Source organism: Rhipicephalus sanguineus, chromosome 6 (genome assembly GCF_013339695.2).
Source record: "Rhipicephalus sanguineus isolate Rsan-2018 chromosome 6, BIME_Rsan_1.4, whole genome shotgun sequence".
NCBI classification, from domain to species: Eukaryota; Metazoa; Arthropoda; class Arachnida; order Ixodida; family Ixodidae; genus Rhipicephalus; species Rhipicephalus sanguineus.
Window position 1 is genome coordinate 105,682,938 of NC_051181.1, and position 19,763 is coordinate 105,702,700.

At 46.4% G+C, this 19,763-nt stretch overlaps 2 protein-coding genes across 3 annotated transcripts in view; both read right to left on the minus strand.

Moving 5' to 3' along the window:
- The window catches only part of LOC119396089 (cathepsin L-like), a 543,104-nt gene that overhangs the window by 43,002 nt on the left and 480,339 nt on the right, over positions 1-19,763 (minus strand). The window lies entirely within an intron of this gene.
- LOC119397457 (procathepsin L) lies at positions 1,674-18,439 on the minus strand. Its single transcript, XM_037664882.2, has 7 exons — positions 18,331-18,439; positions 16,433-16,575; positions 11,984-12,181; positions 6,420-6,614; positions 5,667-5,835; positions 5,202-5,310; positions 1,674-1,773 (listed from the first exon to the last, which is right to left on the minus strand). The coding sequence occupies exons 1-7, from the start codon at positions 18,437-18,439 to the stop codon at positions 1,674-1,676; spliced, it is 1,023 nt and encodes a 340-aa protein (XP_037520810.1).

Sequence of the window (19,763 nt, forward strand, 5' to 3'; positions counted from 1 at the left end):
CTATATAGTATTTTGTGGTAGCGACTCACGCTGCGGCGGGTACCATCCCTAGCTATATATGCTGACAAAACCTGAACAGAGACTAGTGCAAGCAAGCGCGGAGACCCTTCGAGGTAGCGTGTGCAAAGCATTTCTTCAATATAGTTTCTGCGCACTCACTCACCAGCGGGCCACTACATTTTCCCGCCTCCTATCCATACATATATTAGCTGTTCAAAAGAGATGCTCCGCACGTGTTCTTACAGTATATCAAAGCACTTGCGCGTAACCAATTTTTTAGGAGTCGACCCTGATACAGCGCATTCATTCATGCCCGTTGAACTTTCGTCGAGAAAACAATTGCCACAGCGGAAGAACCGTATTACTAAAGTGTTACCAACGCAGTCTTGAACGGACATTAAAGTGAAGCAACGAATCAATTCAGACTGATAAATTGTACTGTGAGAACTCTAGTGTTGTTAATTTCACCTTCGTACGTTTATTAATAGTAGAGAAAACCGATGTCAAAGTTTCACATTTAAACTTCGCGCCGAAATTTTTCCGCGCGTGACGTCACGGATTTCAAAGCCGGAAACTTCCTGAAGCTTGGTATGTTTAAGTCTATGGCATCCTCAGAGAACAATGTACTTCGTTTTTCCCGATCAGGAGCTATGTAGGACCTAGTAGGCGCCATCAAGATCTATGACGTCGTGGCGTTTCGTGCAGGAACTTCAAAGTGGCGTCGCCACCCGTATTTTCTTTTTTGCGCGTTTTCTCGCTAATCAAGCGTCTTCTCGCGGCAAGCGTTGTGATTTTGGTATTGTGAAAGAGCAATGTACTAACATGAGAAAAATCGTTTTTCTCTTTAGTGTCATTTTAAGGTCCATGCCATCGTAGCCTTGTATACCATGTAGAGTAATGAATACTGACGAACAGTTTGTGATAATCATTTATTGAACACATTTCGAAAAGTCAGCTGCATTTCCCAAACAGTTTACGAAGTAAAATGTTCAAAAGTGCGATTGTAATCGCCATAGTCACGTTGTATGAAGAGGTTCTGCAGCTCGAACATTCCGCTTATTTGGAGATTTTTTTATATGCATCAACTTGGTTACTCGAAGTCCTCCGGCCATATTTTTATGTGGCAGTGACGGTTTCTCCGTACAGATGCGGTCATACGAAAACCAATATACATAAGCGCATGCCGATGGCCTTACACATAAGCGCGACACATATCCACATTGGCAACATCAAGTGAGGAAACTATAGCTGATTGGTCGAGTCGGTAGTAAATTTCGAAAGTGTCTCATTTTGAAATTGAAAACTCAAATCATGCGTTTCCTCCCTTTCTAATTCGAACCGACATACATTCAAAGTATGAACAATGAGCCATGACGGCATGGAACACCAAGCGCGCATATGAAGTTACAACATGGCAAAGCATAAATGCAGGGAGGTGCTCATGACGGATGAGGTGGTCCTTCTTGATCGGCATTCTCGGCAGTTCATGCAGCCTGCTATCAAACGGTCCGGTACGCTGTCCATTGCGGGTGAAATACAGGTAAAAATGCGTCGTTCTCGGTCTTCCTTTTGTCCCTCGCAGTCAAGCGAGGTACAGGTTCGTCCATGGACGAGCCTGTACAGTCAGTGAACAGAAGTGGGGCGTGGTCTCCTGTAGTGGGCGAGCCTGTCCCTCAGACGAGCGGAAAGCTGGCCAGGCTCGCGATTCCACACTGGTTTTTCGCATCCTTGGCCAGATAGACGTAGCCCCCCTGACCCCACTTCTGGCCCCAGCTGCAAGACAAAGAACAGAGATATTGGCGTTGTACTCACACCAATTACAGACCATTTAGATAACGCTAAGGAGAGCTTGGGCGAAAGCCTGTAATGCTCTCACGAGGCACTCATTAGATTACTTTGACGGTCACAGTCGATTGCATTGTTATTTCCTATTGTTCTCTTGCGGCCGCCTAGCAGTCACCACTGGTTCTAAATGCTGATACTTAGTCGCCAAGCTATTAATTCACATTTGATTCATTTGCATACGCCTACTACTTTCTTAGTATAATAGAAACAGCACCTAAACGGACGATACGGCCGTCTGGTGAATACATAGATAGATTTTAATTTACATTTTATTCGCCTTTAATTAACTTTAATACACGTGTGATGCACCTTTAACTCACCTTACTTGAAGGTTTGTTCACCTTATGCAAATTATCGCTTCTAATCACTTGGCACACACTTAGTGCACAAAACGCTGCCTTGGGGGACACCGCATTTAATAACAGTGCGCGATTCACTTGTCACTCCTCCGATGAGTACTTTTATTTTGCGCTCCGATAGAAAGTTACGCACAAAATTAAGCAGTCGACCCGAAATTCCGGCAAGCCATAAGTGCAAAAACAATCTCCTTATGTGGCACCGCTTCTCTTTAACAGTGTACTTGCTGGGCTGCCAAGCCGATTACCTCAAGAATATGAGTTCCCAATAGGCATAGCAATCTATGCTGACGATATCGCACTGTGGATAAGCGGTCCTTCACAGCAGGGTCCGCGTCTTCGCGGAATTTTGCAGAGAGCGCTGAATACTACTACAGAGTACCTAGAAGAAGTTGGTCTACAAATTTTGCCTGCTAAGTCAGCCGCCATTGCTTACCATCCCAGACAACGTGCTCGACGAAGAATGATCCGGCTGTACATCGGAGATACACCAGTAGAGTGGGTACGACAACATCGTTACCTGGGCGTAATTATCGATGATCGCCTGTCTTGGCGGCCTGCCGTTACCTCCGCGAGGCGCGAATCACAGACGCTCTTCAAGTATGTGGCCGCCCTGACTGCTAGGGGCGCTGGCTGCGATCAGACGACAGCCCTACAGGTGTATCAGTCAGCTGTGCTCTCTGGCTTGATGTACGCTTTGCCAGTCTTGAACGTGCCACCTACTTTGATGTCTCAATTGGAACGGGATCCACCGTGTTGCCCTCCGAATCATACTTGGTTTACCTCGCGAGGCGCAATCTGTTCCTCTACTCACCGAAGCGCACCAGTTGCCCCTTGAGGCTACAGGCAGACCAGAGAGCGCTGCACCATATCGAGCGTTTGCACCGAGCAACAGGACGGTAAAGCACTTATTAATCGCCTCACTCAACGCCCGGAATCTCGCATGGGGAAAATGGCGGCATTGTTTACTACGACTGCCGGCAGTTCAGAAGAATTCACTACCTTCACAACCCCGAAAGAGTACAACCAGTGCACCTTCCCCATTTATCTATCCATTCCCGGAATACATAAAAAGTCTGACCAGCCTGTTTCGGCACTATTTCAGTTGGCCCAGTCGCACCTATTTGAAAAGTTTGATGATATCTCCATGTATTTACAGACGCATCTGTACGCAGCGACGGCCAAGGTGGCTCTGCAGCTTTCTATTGCCCTTCGACTAACATCAGACGGGTGTTTCGAATACCGCATCCATCTTCATCAACAACTGCGGAACTATCAGCGATTGATGTTGCTCTGAAATACGTTCAAGAAGAATTAGGAGCACCAAAGGTTGTCATACTCACAGACTCTCGTGCTGCCCTTAGCAGACTGTTGAGAAAGACTGCGACGGTCCAATTACATGCAGCATTGTAAAATCTGCCACAAAAATTATTTCTAGTGGGGTGTCCCTCATTTGCCAGTGGATACCTTCGCATGTGAGTATTGCTGGGAATGAAGAGGCTGATCACGTTGCTTCAAATTGTGACCACAACGAGTGCGACTGCCAAGAAATTTCATGCCTGTTAGACAACGCTCGTCTGTTGATCCGCCGACATTTTTTAAAGCAACACCCTGACCAACGTGTAGCAAGCCGCGGGTTGTTCCCTCCCCGTATTCGTGGTCGTGGATTGCCTCGTCATGACAGAGCCCTCTTATATAAACTAAGAGTTGACTCTGTATTAGTGCGTGAGCGCTTATACCGACAAGGTCGTGTAGACAGTCCATCATGTACGTCGTGTGACTCCTGTGAGACACTAGAACACATAATTTTTTAGTGTCCCGCATTTGTTATGCAGCGAGCACTGCTCATCAAGGAATATGGACTTATTGGTCTAAAGTGTACGAACCTTGATGATTGCCTGTTCCCGAGGGGTTGTGCTGCTCGGCGTGACCAGGCCCATCGAGCCCTACTTACTTTCTTAAAAAATACCGATTTGGCCTCGCGCGTATAGACATTTTTCCTTGTGACCACTTATTCGTGTTTACGTCTGTGTTATTTGTTTTGTTTTGTTTTCTTTCCTATTTTCTTTCCTCTTTCTTTCCCCCTATCTTCCTTTCCTCTATGTTTCCATTTCTCAAATGAGCAGGCAGGCGTTGTGCCCCTTTAGGTGGCAGTTGTCAGCCTGTTCCCTCCCTATTTCCTCTGTGTCTTCGTGTTTTCTATGTATTCAAACCAAATAATAATAATACTGCACGACTATAACAAATGACCGGGCTTTCATGCCTGCGTTTCTGAGTCTACATTCCTTGTCGAAAGCATTGCTTGAAGCGCAGTGTTCTATCACGTAAACTGTAATTTGCTAAAAGAAATTGCGGTGCATTTGCAAGGCAGTGAGTATGCTGAGATTTTTTTTTTGTATGCAAATGAACATCCCACTGCTATAAGACACATGTGTAAATCTGCTAGACACCCTCAATTTATATATGAAGATCCTGTTGTTTACTTCAAAATGTTCGGTTCTTAAGCGACTCTGATTTTGCCTACGGTTGACTAGTACGGGTTATAATGTGAAAGCCTCATAAGCCTCATCATTCGGTCGACCTTTAAAAAAAAATTCTGTCGGCGTTAAGAAATCACGTGACCTCTCAAGCGTGCCTTGAGGCGTACGGACGGCACTCTCAGTCCGTCTTTGCGAAAACGTGAAGCCGAAGCGATAATGAAGTGTCAGGAGGTCTTGAAGAAAAACAGTTGAATTTAAAGGAGGATACCTCTGTGAACTTGCCTTTTGTATGTGTCCTAATGGGTTTCAAGGCTTGCCACATTCGTTCTAACTTGCTATCGCATCATGCAGAACAATTGGCGATGTCAACAAAAGAATTTGAAAAAAAACCCAAAGAAAACACTTTCATAGAGGCCTAATAGTTAAGGCAGTTAAGGTTCACCAGCGTTGTTAAGTGTCACCGAAAGCAGGAATTAACCGTCGTTACAACATTAGAATATAATGGATTAAAGGTACTCGCCTGTTCTTAACGATCCAGTAAGGTGTCCCGTCATCGGTGACCCCATAACCGACGATTACCACGGCGTGGGACACTTCGTACAATACGCAGGAGTCGTCCCTGTATACGCCTGCATGAGTTGAGGCACAATAATAGATAAGTCACGCAAAGCGATACTGTTTTCGTCTCATAATACTTCCCCTGATAGATAGATAGATAGATAGATAGATAGATAGATAGATAGATAGATAGATAGATAGATAGATAGATAGATAGATAGATAGATAGATAGATAGATAGATAGATAGATAGGATAGATAGATAGATAGATAGATAGATAGATAGATAGATAGATAGATAGATAGATAGATAGATAGATAGATAGATAGATAGATAGATAGATAGATAGATAGATAGATAGATAGATAGATAGATAGATAGATAGATAGATAGATAGATAGATAGATAGATAGATAGATAGATTGCCTTTTGAGTAAAACCGGAAGCCGCGCAGCCTGGCGTTGACAGCTGCCGAGATGGGTCCCACAGTGGCCACGGCTATCTGTAAAATCTTTTCGTCCTCACGCGGCAGCACAACCACCAGGCCGGACACCGAGGCCCCAATGTTACTGCTGTTGAAGTTGCAATGGCCGTCCTGCGATCAACACACCAGGGGGCAACTGTCAAAGGCCTACTGCAAAGTAAGGTTATTTCGGCTAGAGTAGTAGAACTTCTGTCATACTCTTCACAGAGCTGCATGACTGGTACTTGCAGTAGTAGTAGTAGTAGTAGTAGTAGTAGTAGTAGTAGTAGTAGTAGTAGTAGTAGTAGTAGTAGTAGTAGTAGTAGTATTGGTCGTACCGCGGAGACGCGCTTTCTAGGTCATGCCCTTGTTATGCGTCACTCCCGGCAAGCAGTAACGGTGTCTTATTTTGCAGTTTCGGCATCAAAAACGTCACAACTAACGTCTAACTTTTCAAGCTATTTACGATGATATGTTAAATTTACGATTATATGCTCTACATCTACGGCCATTAAACGCTATAGATACTACTACGCGCAAGCGTACATGCTCCATCTGTGAAATTAGCGAGGTTACGTTTGAAGTCGCGAGGTAATGGTTCACATACCGACTACTGAAGATTGACCATGGACGCAGGCGCACAGTGCTTCTAAAATTCTGCACTGTTGCAGGGGGATTTAACCCATTAACGTTCGCTGCCACGTGTCTGCAGATACCTTTGCCACGTAAGGGTAGCTGGCCGCAGTGTCGATGCCGCCGCGGTCTCGGACACAGCGGAAGGCATTGTCCATTAGTCCACCGATACAACCGTCATTATCGTAGGCCGCGCCGCAGCAGTCCACGAGGTCCTGAACACTCAGCTCCACCAGGTGGCCGGTTTTGCGCGCGTGTTGACCCTCGATGGCAGCCGCCTGCGGTATCAGGAAGGCGTAAGCATTATATGACCAGCCCCCCTCAAGATCTGTCCGTCAGAGAAAACGTGGGCCCATACAGGATATAGCGAATTTTCGAGCTCGGCGTTTTTAATAGAAGTGTGCAAACATGCAACAAACAAGACGCCGCGACTGATGTCAAGCAATAGTGTACAGCAACAAAAATATTTACTAGCCCGCTGAAGGCTGACGGTGAAAAATGCGGTCTCCAAAAGTCGCACAGCATTCGCGGTGTCATTCGTTCGTACAACGAATCGCTGTAATGCTAACCAACAGAATTCCATAATATATATATATATATATATATATATATATATATATATATATATATATATATATATATATATATATTTTAAAAGGCTTCCGCATCTGTAGCCAACTTGCGTGCGAGACTGCGAACTTATTATTTTTCATTATACGTATACTCCGACTTGTCGGAGGTGCGTTTTGGCGTGAATTTCAAGAACGAAAACTTGAAACTGAGTTTTTTTTTTATTGCGATAGCAATTATATGGACAGTCTCGGCTGGTTTTTGCCGTCGCCTCCGTCACGCACCGTAGATGTATAAGTATAAGTATATATATATATATATATATATATATATATATATATATATATATATATATATATATATAAATCCCAAAGAAAAATAATTCAAAATAATTCAGCAAAATGCTTCCGAAACGCGGAATCGAACCAGCGACCGCTCGCTCCGCAACGCGTTGCGCTAACCACTACGCCACAAAGCGCAGACAGCGCAGATGCTTCAGGTAGCTAACGGCGAGCGTTATATACATACCCTTTACCGCTGGCAGGACTCGGAGAGGGCAGGCGCTTATAAGCGTTCCTTCATTACCAGCGAGATGGCGCGAGGAGCGCAATGGGCGCATTTTAAAGTCGTCGGCCAGCTCGCCTCCTTCTTCTAATATTTGCGCAGGGAGAAGCTTGCCCTTCCGCTGTCTGCTCGCGCGGTAGTTGCTGCCGGGGAGCAGATGTTTCTGCAGCGTAGCAGCGCGTCCATCACGGGCCGCTTTTCTTGTTATCGCATTCATTGCTTCGCCCTCGCGGCGAAACTGTGACTTTTTTTGATGCATAGCACCTTCCATAGGTAGCCGATGATAGTAATAGCCGAATGTGCAGCTGGGCAAGTCATGTCATGAGGATGACAGGCACCGATGGTCAGATTAGAGCGTCGGGACGGACATGAAGAGATGAGAAGCGTGGCCGATGACGATAAAAGGTTAGACGGAGCGACGAACTTAAAGGGGCCCTGCAACAACTTTCTAAGTAACCATCGACTGGCTTCACTAAAGGAGTCTATTACCTCACGAATCGACCGCCGCAAACAATCTTAGAATCCGTCAAGTACGAGCGGAGTCAGATATTTGTCGCACGCTGTAATTCCTTTCTCTCGTCAAGACGAGCGCGCTGGAAGCAAAGCAGGGAGGAATGGCAAGGGGGAAAGAAGTTACGTCACCTGCGCGTCATGACCTTGAGCACTTTTCTTTCTTTTTTTCTTCGAACGCGCGGCTTACTTTCAGTGTCATCACGAGCGAGCGCGCGGGCACGTGGCGGTCTCCCGCGGCGGCCGCAGTAACTATGCAGCCCCCGATGCTCAAATCAGCCAATGGCCGTCAATTTGGGTATAGGGCACGGTCATTTGGGTATATGACGTCATATGTAGAAAGAAGAGGGAACGATTTCTAGCTGACTTTGAGAATTAATTGTAAATTCCAGGCCGCGCGCGTGCTGCACCATAATGTTTGGCTCGCGAGTACTCAGGAGCCTCGGCTACCGAGCAGCAGCGTTTTCTGACCATGCTGAAATGTGTTGCAGAGGTCCCTTTAAGCATAAAAAAAAGTCACAGTTTCGCCGCAAGGGCGAAGCATGAATGCGATAGCAAGAAATTAATGCTATACGAAGTGAGGCTCGCCAATGGATACTCTCAGTTTGAACAGCGTTTCCTGTTGCAAAGGCGGCCGAAGCAGCGAAGGAACTAGCGTGCTTCAACTGTCGAGCTGTGACACTTGATAGTTCGCGCTCATCTTCTGTTTGTTCGTTTAGCGGCGTCCCTTCAGCTCGAGTGACTTTCGTACGCTCGGTAACATGAGCGCGGACATCACGGTGAAAGCGTGAAACATTCCTCTTCCCTCACCGCGAGAAAACCGCGCGAGCAGACAACGGAAGGGCAATGTTCTCGCTGCGCAAATATAAGAAGCGAGCGAGCTCGACGACGACTTTTAAATGCGCCCGTCGTGCTGCTAGCGCCATCTCGCTGGTAATGAAGAAACGCTTATTATCGCCTGCCGTCTCTGAGTCCGTCCAGCGGTAAAGGGTATGTATATAATGCTCGCCGTTAGCTACGTGGAGGATCTGCGTTCGTGGCGTAGTGGATAGCGCCACTCGCTGCGGAGCAAGAGGTCCCTGGTTCTATTCCGCGCTTCGGAAGCATTTTTCTGAATTATTTTTCTTTGGGGCTTTTATATATATATATATACATACTTATACATATACGGTGCATGACGGCGACGGGGACGGACATTTTCCAGCCGAGACTGTCCATATAATTGCTATCGCAATAATACATATGGCGTAGCGCACCACGACAGGGACAGGGAAGAGGGATGCACACACACAGCCCTCTTCGTCCCTGTCGTAGAGCGCTACGCCATATGCATTATGATTCCCAACCAACTAGCCCGGCAACGTGTTAGCCACTTAAGCAATTTTGAGGCATCGAATGGAATCGGCTCGTGCAGGACAGGAGATCATTGTGGGAGGCCTTCGTCCTGCGGAGCGCATAGGACAGGCTGATGATGATGCTACGTGAACTGCGCGGGAGAGGCACAAAGACAAAAGACCGACGGAAACAGGCGCTGCCTCGTCGATCCTTGTCCTTGCGTATCTCCCGCGTTTATCTCAGCTATGGAATACCAACTAGCCCGGTCACACACCTTGATGATGACAATCATCATCATCATCATGGACAAATTTTCATAAATGTAGTAACGACAAAAAAAGCTCGTATTAGTATAAATAAACTTAACGTTCTTCTGTGCTCCCGTAAGAAGAGAAGCCTGATGTACATAAATTAGATAGCTTTGTAAGGTATCCCGCTGCTGAACTCGAGGACGCGGGTTTGATTCCCGACCACGGCGGCCTCATTTCGATGGAAGCGAAATAAAATGAAGCCCGTTTACTTTGATTCAGGGGCACGTTAGAGAACCTCGGGTGCTGAAAATGAATCCGGAGTCCCCCACTGCGGCGTGCTATCATAATCATATCGTGGTTTTGGCACGTAAGATCCCAGAAATTATTGATATATGTATAAACTAAAAAAAATTGGGGCACCTACCCATAGCTGTGCGAAGATTGAGGAAGCAGCGTAGCTGGTGGCGTTGCCCTCCTCCTTTCCCTGCTGCTCAGCCCCACTATCCATTCCCATCCCTTGCTATACTGTACTATTAAGACTATTACTATGCTTTACCCTGTCACCTCCTCCATTACCTCCTCCTCACCTTCACTTCCCTTTCCCACCCTTTGGTATACTATACTATATAAGGCTATACTTTACCCTCTCACCTCCTCTACACACTCCCTTCCTTTTCCCACCTCTTGCTATACTATACTATACTATACTATACTATACTATACTATACTATACTATACTATACTATACTATACTATACTATACTATACTATACTATACTATACTATACTATATACTACATACTATACATATGCCTGCTGTCTCTTTTTCTATGTAGTTTTGTGTCTGTTTCCTTCTATCTCTTTCTCTCTGTGTCTATTTCTTTTTCGCTCTTTCTTCCCTTTCTTTCTCTCCATTTCTCTTTCTTTTTCTTTCTATCTCTTTCTCTATCTGTACTCGATCTCTCGCCCATCACTGTTATTGCATGCCACGCCGCACTAATTGGCTCACGTGTTCTGGGAGCGAAGCAGGAGATGAAGAAGAGGACAAAGAGAGCGCGTGCCGGTTCATTAAAAACCTCCCCTCTAAAGAATTATAACATTTATAAAACCACTCAAGTCTTGGCCAATCCCCCACAGTGGGTGTGAGCCAAAGTTGCAGGTGAACAAGAACAAGAACAACAAGAACTCCAGGCCTGCGCTGAAACCGCAGCACAGTCACAGCGAAAGCTGGAAGAGCGGCGTTTCTAGAGCCCGTTGTAAGCTCTCTTGTGGCTACTAATACAAGTACACTAGCAAGGTACCCACTACGCCATAAATCACAATTTCTGTGAAGTTGGGAAGCACCTACTAAGCCATTATTCGTCATTCTGCGGAGAAGCCAGGCACCAGCTACACGTCTGTCAGGCATTATGTTCCCTTTGTTGACGCGACGACTGATGACGATGAAGAATTATGGCTCAGCCCTTTGTAATGGGTTGGAAGCTTTAAACGGCCCACCAGTTATCAAGTTTGCATTGGGTGACGCCCGGTCGCCATTTCCTCTCCCGCCATGCTGTATAACATACTTTGACGTGGGAGAGGGGGGGGGGGGAGAAGAACTTTATTGAGACCCCGAGGAAAGCCATACCGTATAACATACGTTGACGTGGGAGGGAGAGGGAAGGGGGGCGAAGAACTTTACTGAGACCCCGAGGAAATGGATCATGCGTTTATGGACTTCCTTGGCAACCAATACAAGTGCACTTGCGAGGAACCCACTACGCTATAAATCATTGTAATTTTTGAGGAGTAGGGAAGCAGGCACTATGCCATTTTTCGTCATTCTACGGAGAGCCGTAGTACCTGCTAAACGCATGTCAGGCATTATGCGCACTTTGTTGATGCTGTGCCTGATGACGATGAATTATGGCGGAAGCCCTTTGTAATGGGTTGGAAGCATTCAACAACCTACTCGTAGCGCAATTCGCATTGTGTGGCGCCTGGTTACAGAATTCGCGTTGTGCGACGCTTGGTGCTTATTTTACTCTTCTACCACGCTATATTGCATATGTTAATGTGGTTCCTTCCCGACATGAAGCCTGTATAGGACCTTCTTGCAAAGCAGTTTCAAGCAGCGGCATGGCTCAGAGTTGAATACTGGGCTCCCACGCAGAGGGCCCAGGTTCGAACCTCGTTCCATCCTGGAATTCTTTTCTTGTGTCTTTCTCTTTTCTTATTTCGAGCGATAGTGGTTACGGACACCGGCGGTGGCGGCGGCGGCGGACAACTACGGCGCCAAAATCGGCCGCTGAAATGATCTCATAACAGCTTTCGCTGTAATATGAGAGTTTTCTATATATTGTGGCCACGCAGCATTACGAAAAGCTTAACACTTCCGCCCTAAAGACTGAGATTGAGGCAGGACCGCGCCCACTCACCGCACTGAAGGCCCAGCAGGAGCCGCACAAGCCCTGGTCCTTGACGGGCGTGACGAGGGTGCTTCGCCAGTCGACCGACTTGGGCAGCGGGACGGCCAGGTTCTCCGGGGGCAGGAACGTCGACGCGTTCATCGCGTGCAGTGACTCTTTATCGGCTCGGACGCCGGCGCCCACCAACTCTTCGAACTCTTGCTGCAACTGAACGAGAAGGCAGAATACGCTGAGTGGGAGTGCATCCGTGTGTGAATGCTCGTTCACACCTGCGAGTAGCACTGGTCGCGCAACCGTTTGCGAACAGACACCAAAAAGTGACTCAAGGTGACTGATGTTCACACCTGCTGTGTGCCACTTAATTACACCTGTCACAACACAGAAATCACGTTTGTTCGCATTGCCATTGCCCCGTAAAATAAGCTGGCGTCCTGTTTCTGCGCATGTGATTGGTCCAGGCGCTTGCGATTGCAGTCGCGCGACGGAAAAATCGAGCAGCGAGCGACTAAAGTGAAACAATCAATTAGTTTAGGCTGATACATTACACCCTCAGAACTCTACTGTTGTTAATTTCACCACCACATATAGGTTCATTAATAGATGAGAAAATCAGTGTAAAAAGCTTCACTGATGGTGACGTCACGTACTTCAAAGTGTTTTGTCGTATTTTGGCCACATTGGTTCATTGAAATTTCCTTACACTTGGTATGTTAAGTCACTGGCTCCCTCAGAAGACAATTTATTTCATTTTTTCTGACTAGTAGGAACTACTTATAGGCCGTGGTAGACTGCACCAAATCTATGACATCACGGCGACTGCTGCCGGAACTTCAACCGGGTGGCGTCGCCACCCGCATTGTCTTTTTGTGCGCTTTCTCGCTTACCAAGCGTCTTCTCACAGCAAGCGTAGTGATTCTCCTATAGTGAAAGAGTAATTTACTAATACGAAAAAAATCGTTTTTCTCTTTAGTGTCCCTTTAAATATTACGCAGTTGCTATACAAGAACATCACGCGACAATCACACTAAGAAGCTTGCACTTTTAGGAGCGAAGTTCTTTCTTTTTTTTTTTTTTTTGAGGTTCACCAACTCTGAACAAAAACTGTCAAAACGAGGACACTTTTTTTTAAAACATTCAACAGCACTGAGGCACGACGACACCAGACGATGCTGTCCCCGTAAAAAAAAGATCGATGCTACAGAAGATTAACCGATGCCAATTTGCCAAATTTGCAATCCTAAGAAGCGAAAAATAATACTCTCAGTTGCACTTGTTTTTGCAGGCTACTCGGTTCATATGCAGGTTAACTATACAATCGCGCACTGCGAAATGAGGAGCGACGGAGCACATCATTGGCTCTTTCCTTGCTTGAAACTATTGCTCTTCTCCATTCTTTCGCGTTTAGGTACCACAGTTTATTTGGTTGGCATTGAAGATAATACATTGCATAATTGCTGGCCTAGACTTCACGAAAGGTAATCCCGCATCGAAATTACGTCATCGCGTATCATAATTTCATACGTAAGAAGATTTCTCTTAGATTTCGCATTTGACGAGACGAAGGGAAGCCCAGGGATCACATTTACTTTGGTTTACAGTCATGTTAAGTAAAGAGATAGAGAATGCAAGAAATGCGCAAATGAATGCCCCCCCCCCCCCCTCTCCGCGAGAACTGTTTGCCAGACACCACTTGATAACCATTGAGCGTGATCGCACGAGACCATTAGTTATCGATCGTCAACCGTCAAAAGACCGATCCCTCACTAGTAGAGCACTGCACGGGCCGGATTTTACGGCCCGGGCCGCTCTTGGGCCCACTTTATGAAGCCCGAGCCCAGCCCGGGCCCGTGGTTCCAAGCGCGGGCCCGGCCCGGGACCGGGCGTACATGACCGAACCCAGCCCGAGCCCGGCCCGGGCCCGGACGTACTTGACCGTACCAGCCCAAGCCCGGCCCGGGCCCGTCGTTCCAAGCCCGGGCCCGGCCCGGGCCCGGGCGTTCATTACTAAACTGATCCAGGGCGCGCTTGTTCATGACCAGGCCCGACCCAGGCCCGCTAGAGGATATTAGTTGTTGATGATGATTATTAATGATGCCGTGCGCTTTGTAGCGGGCGATCGGACGGAAAATCCGGTGTGTACATGAATCGAAATGTTGCTTTGCCCACGGTGGTAGCTCAGCGGTTAAGCTGTTTCGCTGTTAAGTCCTAGGGCGCGGGTGCTATTCACGCGGCCACGGCGGCCGCAATTTGGTGGGGGCGAGATGCAAGAACACCCGTGTATATACAATTATCTTTAGGTTCACGTTAGAGCCACTGCGAGTACATCTGAGGTTATTGACAAGGCACCGAGACCATCCACTGAGAGACATTATTAACACACGACCCAATGCTTCATACTCGGAAGCTGTGATGTCGCAGCAAGATCTGCTGCCCTCGAATTATGCACCACAAGCGACTCCCGGAGTACCTCTCTGGACGATGCCTAAACCGATCGTGCGACTCTCGATTCCGGGGATAACAAAGAAGTCAAAAATACCAACCGCTGGACTTAAGCATTTTGCTTTATCGTACATTGCCCATATGTACGGATATACGGTGCATATTTTTGCAGATGGGTCTGTCACGCAGACGTCCTCAGCAGCAGCTTTCACGGTTCCTCACATGGGCATCACGAAACGCTTCAAGATAGCGCATCGGACATCATCTACTGCTGCTGAGCTGACCGGCGTCCGACAAGCTGCCCGCTACATTGTACAACAGAGTCCCGCGAAATGGACATTATTTTGTGACTCCAAGCCGGCACTTCAACTTATCAGCAATTACATGAAGCAAGGAACCGCATACAGTCCTCTGGTGTGTGACATAATGAATATGTTATCTGAGGCGTCTCAATCCGGGCATACCGTTGCATTGCAATGGATTCCCAGTCACTGTGGCATAGCTGGGAACGAGCAAGCTGACGCAGAAGCAAAAATGGCGCACACTAACGGCGAAGTCATATCAATTCAATTTTCCCGATATGACATCAATGGCTTGCTGTCTGAATCTATGAAAACATCTATGACACGCTTATGGAATGACCCTAATTATCGCCAAGAACGTCTTTACAGACTTGACTCTGGTCGTGCTTTTCTGATTCCATTCCGGTTAAGAAGAGACCAGGAAACATTACTACATAGATTGCGGCTGGGTGTTGCGTATACACGAAGATACCTTTTCAAGATTGGGCAGGAGCGAAACCCTAACTGCAGTGTGTGTCACACGTCTGAGACTATTCACCACATCCTGTGCGTGTGCCCTCAGTACGCGACCGAAAGACAATCACTTCAGTGCGTCGTAGACCGTCTGGACTCCCGACCTTTTTCGGAGGAGAAGCTTTTGGGTGCTTGGGAGCATGCAGACCAGGCCCAACGAAGTTTAAAGTGCCTATTGAGATTTCTAAGCGATACAGGTTTAGATGCTCGTCTTTAGAGCATGTGCGGCATAAAGACTTTTGCGCGTGCCCTGTCCCCGTGCAAAACAGTGTGTACAGTGACTCATTTGCCATACCATCGTCGCCTATCATCACACCTCCCTCTTTCTCTTTCTTTCCCCTTTCCCCTTACCCCCGTGAGGAGTAGCAGGCTAGAACCCGCTTTCCAGGCCGACCTCTCCTCCTTCTGCTCATTAAAAGCATCTTCTTCTTCACGTTAGAGAACTCTAGGTGGTCGAAATTGATCCGGTGCGACTACGGCGTGTCTCGTAATCATATCGTGGTTTTGGCACGTAACACCAAGGAATATAAATGAGATGTGCCGTATGTGTCAACCTCGAATAAAAGACCGAAATCGTTATACCTCCCATGGGAACAACCGTGATCTGGCCTATTGTTAGCGCTGTTAAGATATATATATATATATATATATATATATATATATATATATATATATATATATATATATATATATATATATATATATATATATATATATATATATATATATATATATATATATATATACGCATGTGTGATCTGGCGTGTTTATAAGGAAACCCACCACGATGTACTTGTTGCTTTGACAAAGTCTGGTCCAGCAGACGAAACGTTAGTGAAAATATACAGTACCAATCTATATCTATACTGGTGAAAAAAAATAGCACTTCAACTGTTTTTCTATTTTTATTGCTAAGCTTTACTAAGAGCCAGCTCTTTGCACGTGTACTTCAGCTTGGCACAGTATACCTTAGACCATGAAATGCATAACGTTCGCGTGTGCTCAAAGGGCCGACTTACGCCTTTTAATGAGCGGGTCCGAGTCCGGCCCGCAGCCTCAAGCCCAGGCCCGGCCCAGGCCCGGCCCAGGCCCGCGGCTTCAAGCCCGGACCCGGCCCGGGCCCGGGCCCACCGGAAAACGCTTCGGACGGCCCAACCCGGCCCGCAGGCCGGGCCGGCCCGGATCTGTGCAGTGCTCTACTCACCAGGTCTCCGAACTGGTTCATCTTTAGCTGGTACGAAACAAGGCCCCGGGCATATCGCTCGTTGTGCTTGGCGATCATGTAGCGGTTGTCGAGGAAGATCTTCTGGCGGAACAGCTCTTCATCCGCGCTGCCGTAGGTCTTCTCTGAAATAAAGCGAAGAGAGCCACTTAATACCTTCCGCGTGAGATAATCTACATCCTAATTCTTTGTGCGATCTACGTCTCTTATCGCTTCTTTTCTATTGTAAATTCCCTCTTTCTTCAGAGGAAAACATCGGTTCACAGAGGCGTATTACTCAGGACAACTTCTATTTATCTCCCTCATACGTTAAAATATGTACACTAAAGAACAAAATAATTTCAGTTGTAATAACCACCGTCCTGCAATATCAATAAGTTGCTCTTTCTGTCAGAGGTCGATCTGTAAGTTGAAAATGTTTACTACAGTGGCCCAAAAGTTAGAAAATGTATCGAAATCCATGACGCCACGCTGACAAACCGTCACCGTCTCAGTGGCAGATTAAAAAATGACACCTATACTTCATTGTTTTTCCTCATAGGCAACCTTGTTGTCGCTAAATCGACGAAAACGGTTTTCAAATGTTACTCCATCAGCCCAAACTGATTTGGTGTTCGTCGTTTAAAGGGACACTAAAGAACAAAGCGATTTTTCTCTTATTAGTAAACTATTCTTTCACGATACCGAAAACACCACGCTTGCTGCGAGAAGACGCTTAGTAAGCGAGAAATCGCGCAAAAACAAAATGGGGGTGGCGACTCCACCTTGAAGTTTTCGCACCATTCGCCGTGGCGTCACATATTTTGGCGACGTCTACTAGAGCCTACGTTGTTCCTTAACGGTAAAAATGAAGCACACTGTCCTCTGAGAGGGCCATAGAGTTAACATACGAAGTTTGAGGGAATTTTGTTGAGCCAATGGCGCCGAAATACGATAAATGTACATTGAAATCCGTGACGTCACGCGTAGAGATTTTCGGGCGAAATTTTAAAATGATACATTTAACTTCATTTTCTCCTTTATAAATACACCTACGATGGTGAAATTAACGACATTATAGTTCTCAAAGTACAATTTATCAATCTAAACTAATTGATTGTTTCTCTTTAGTGTCCCTTTAAAGACCCCCTCGGTTCACCATGCAGATAAGATCATTGGCTTTGATTTCTTCTTAGCGCGAAAAACGTCTTTAATAAGATACGAAAAGAACGCGACAGACACGAGCGCTGAATTTCAACTGAATTTTTATTATTCGGAAACGTATTTATAATGGTAACTGTGCACGTGGCCACTCCACTTCCACAAATCACGACACCCAAAAGTGGCAACTAGTCAGCTAACAAGATGAAGGCATCAGTTACATTAAAAACTGAAAACCCGTGCGGGATAGTTTCACCTGTCACCAACGCATGGTACACCTATAGATCGCACAATTCTTTCTCAGACAGGGCAATACACGGCGCACTAATGCACTGGTGACTTAGAGTTACTAGAACTCTAATCACCATATACAGTAACTCTATACTGGTGATCTATCTTGGCCATTGCGGCTACTTCTATTATTTCTCTTGTTTTTTGGTCGGCATGAGTGTAGAGCGCAAACAAAGGCACCACAAACACCACAGAGTCGTGGGAGTTCCTCCTGAGTAACGCCGGCTCATCCAGCGCGCGGTGGAGGCTGCAGTATCCCAAGGGTTCCCCGCCGCACTCCTCTTAGCCAGCGCAGCCAGTCTTCGTCCTGATCCCCTCTTTTTTGGGTGGAATAAAAAGACCACCACCACCATCACCCATGCCAAAATCGCTGGCGAAAGGAATCAACCGGGGACTTTAAGCGTGTTTTGGGTTTAGATATCATCTTCAAACGAAACCGATGTACTTACGGTACATGGCCTTGAACTCTGCCCACTGTGCTTGAGACCAGAAGTCCCGAGAGGCGAATGTCATGTGGTGCTCCAGAAGCAAGGTGGTCAAAATCCAGAAGAATTTCATGGCTGTTCTGCTAACAGTATAGGCGAGGAATGAACGTATACGATTCGATTAAAATTTTTCTTCAAAGTTTTCTGAAAAATCACAGTATTAAAAAATGCGTTTTATACAAAACTAACATGCGTTCTCGCTAAATGGCGGTGCGTTATTGAAAACGAAAGACTGTAATAGAACTTTCTGCTTTATTATGTACGCTTCACCTTAAATTATACACGGTTTTAGAAAGAACTTTGTGCCTCTTGAAAACAGTAAAAATGAAAATGCGTCAAACGAGCACAAACTTCAATGGTACAACCCGCATTTTGATAACACTTTGCTCGTGCGCGGTAAGCTTTCAGCGGATATAGTGCTTACAGAAAAGCTGTGCTGACGGCAACCGATGCTAAAGAACGCGAAAGAGCATCACTATAATAATAAATATCGTTGGGGTTTAACGTCCCAAAACCACGATATGATTATGAGAGACGCCGTATAGTGGAGGACTCCGGAAATTTAGACCACCTGGGGTTCTTTAACGTGCACCTAAATCAAAGTACACGGGCTTCTAGCATTTTCTACTCCATCGAAAATGCGCCCGCCGCGGCCGCGATTCGATCCCGCGACCTGCGGGTCAGCAGCCGAGCGCCATAACCCCTAGGCCACCGTGGCGGATAAAAAGCATCACTTGGGGCGGGGAAAATCTTAGGCTATATTTAAAAAGCTTTCGAGTTAATAAGTTCCATTTTCCGTTAGCCAGCTCTCTTCATTTAAATTGTACAGCACTGCACTAAATTAATGCCTGTCCCTTTCGAGCACTTCCGTATCGTTGCAGCGAAGTACTTTTTGCGTGAATGAAGCTCCAGGAAAACTTACTAAACTTAATTTTCATCAAAAGTACTAAGAGTCGTCAATTACTCATCTATGAAATTCATAACGGCCAAAGTGATTTGTGCGGTGCGACGAAATCCGCAACTCCGCAAAAAAGCACAAATGCACGGAAAAACGTTCCAAACTCCAACTTACTTCTGGAGTCTGCAGGAGCGATGAAGTGACGAGCCAGTTGTCAGCCTTTTTATATATCCAACCGAGTTGAACGCTCAGTATTCTTGTGGAGGTTCCTATCGCATAGTTGACACGTTTTGTCCCGTTTTTGCCCATGGTTCGCATGTCACATGAGCGACTCGATCGCTCATCGGTTCGTATACCAGTTTCGGTTGACGTGGGCAGCTCCGTGGCATGGACGTCCACGCCCACGATGTCTTCGATAATGTCCGGCGTCTGCAAACACTGGGTTCGTATCACCTCGCTGTGGTGATTCACACTGCACTGGTTGATAGAGTGGCACTTA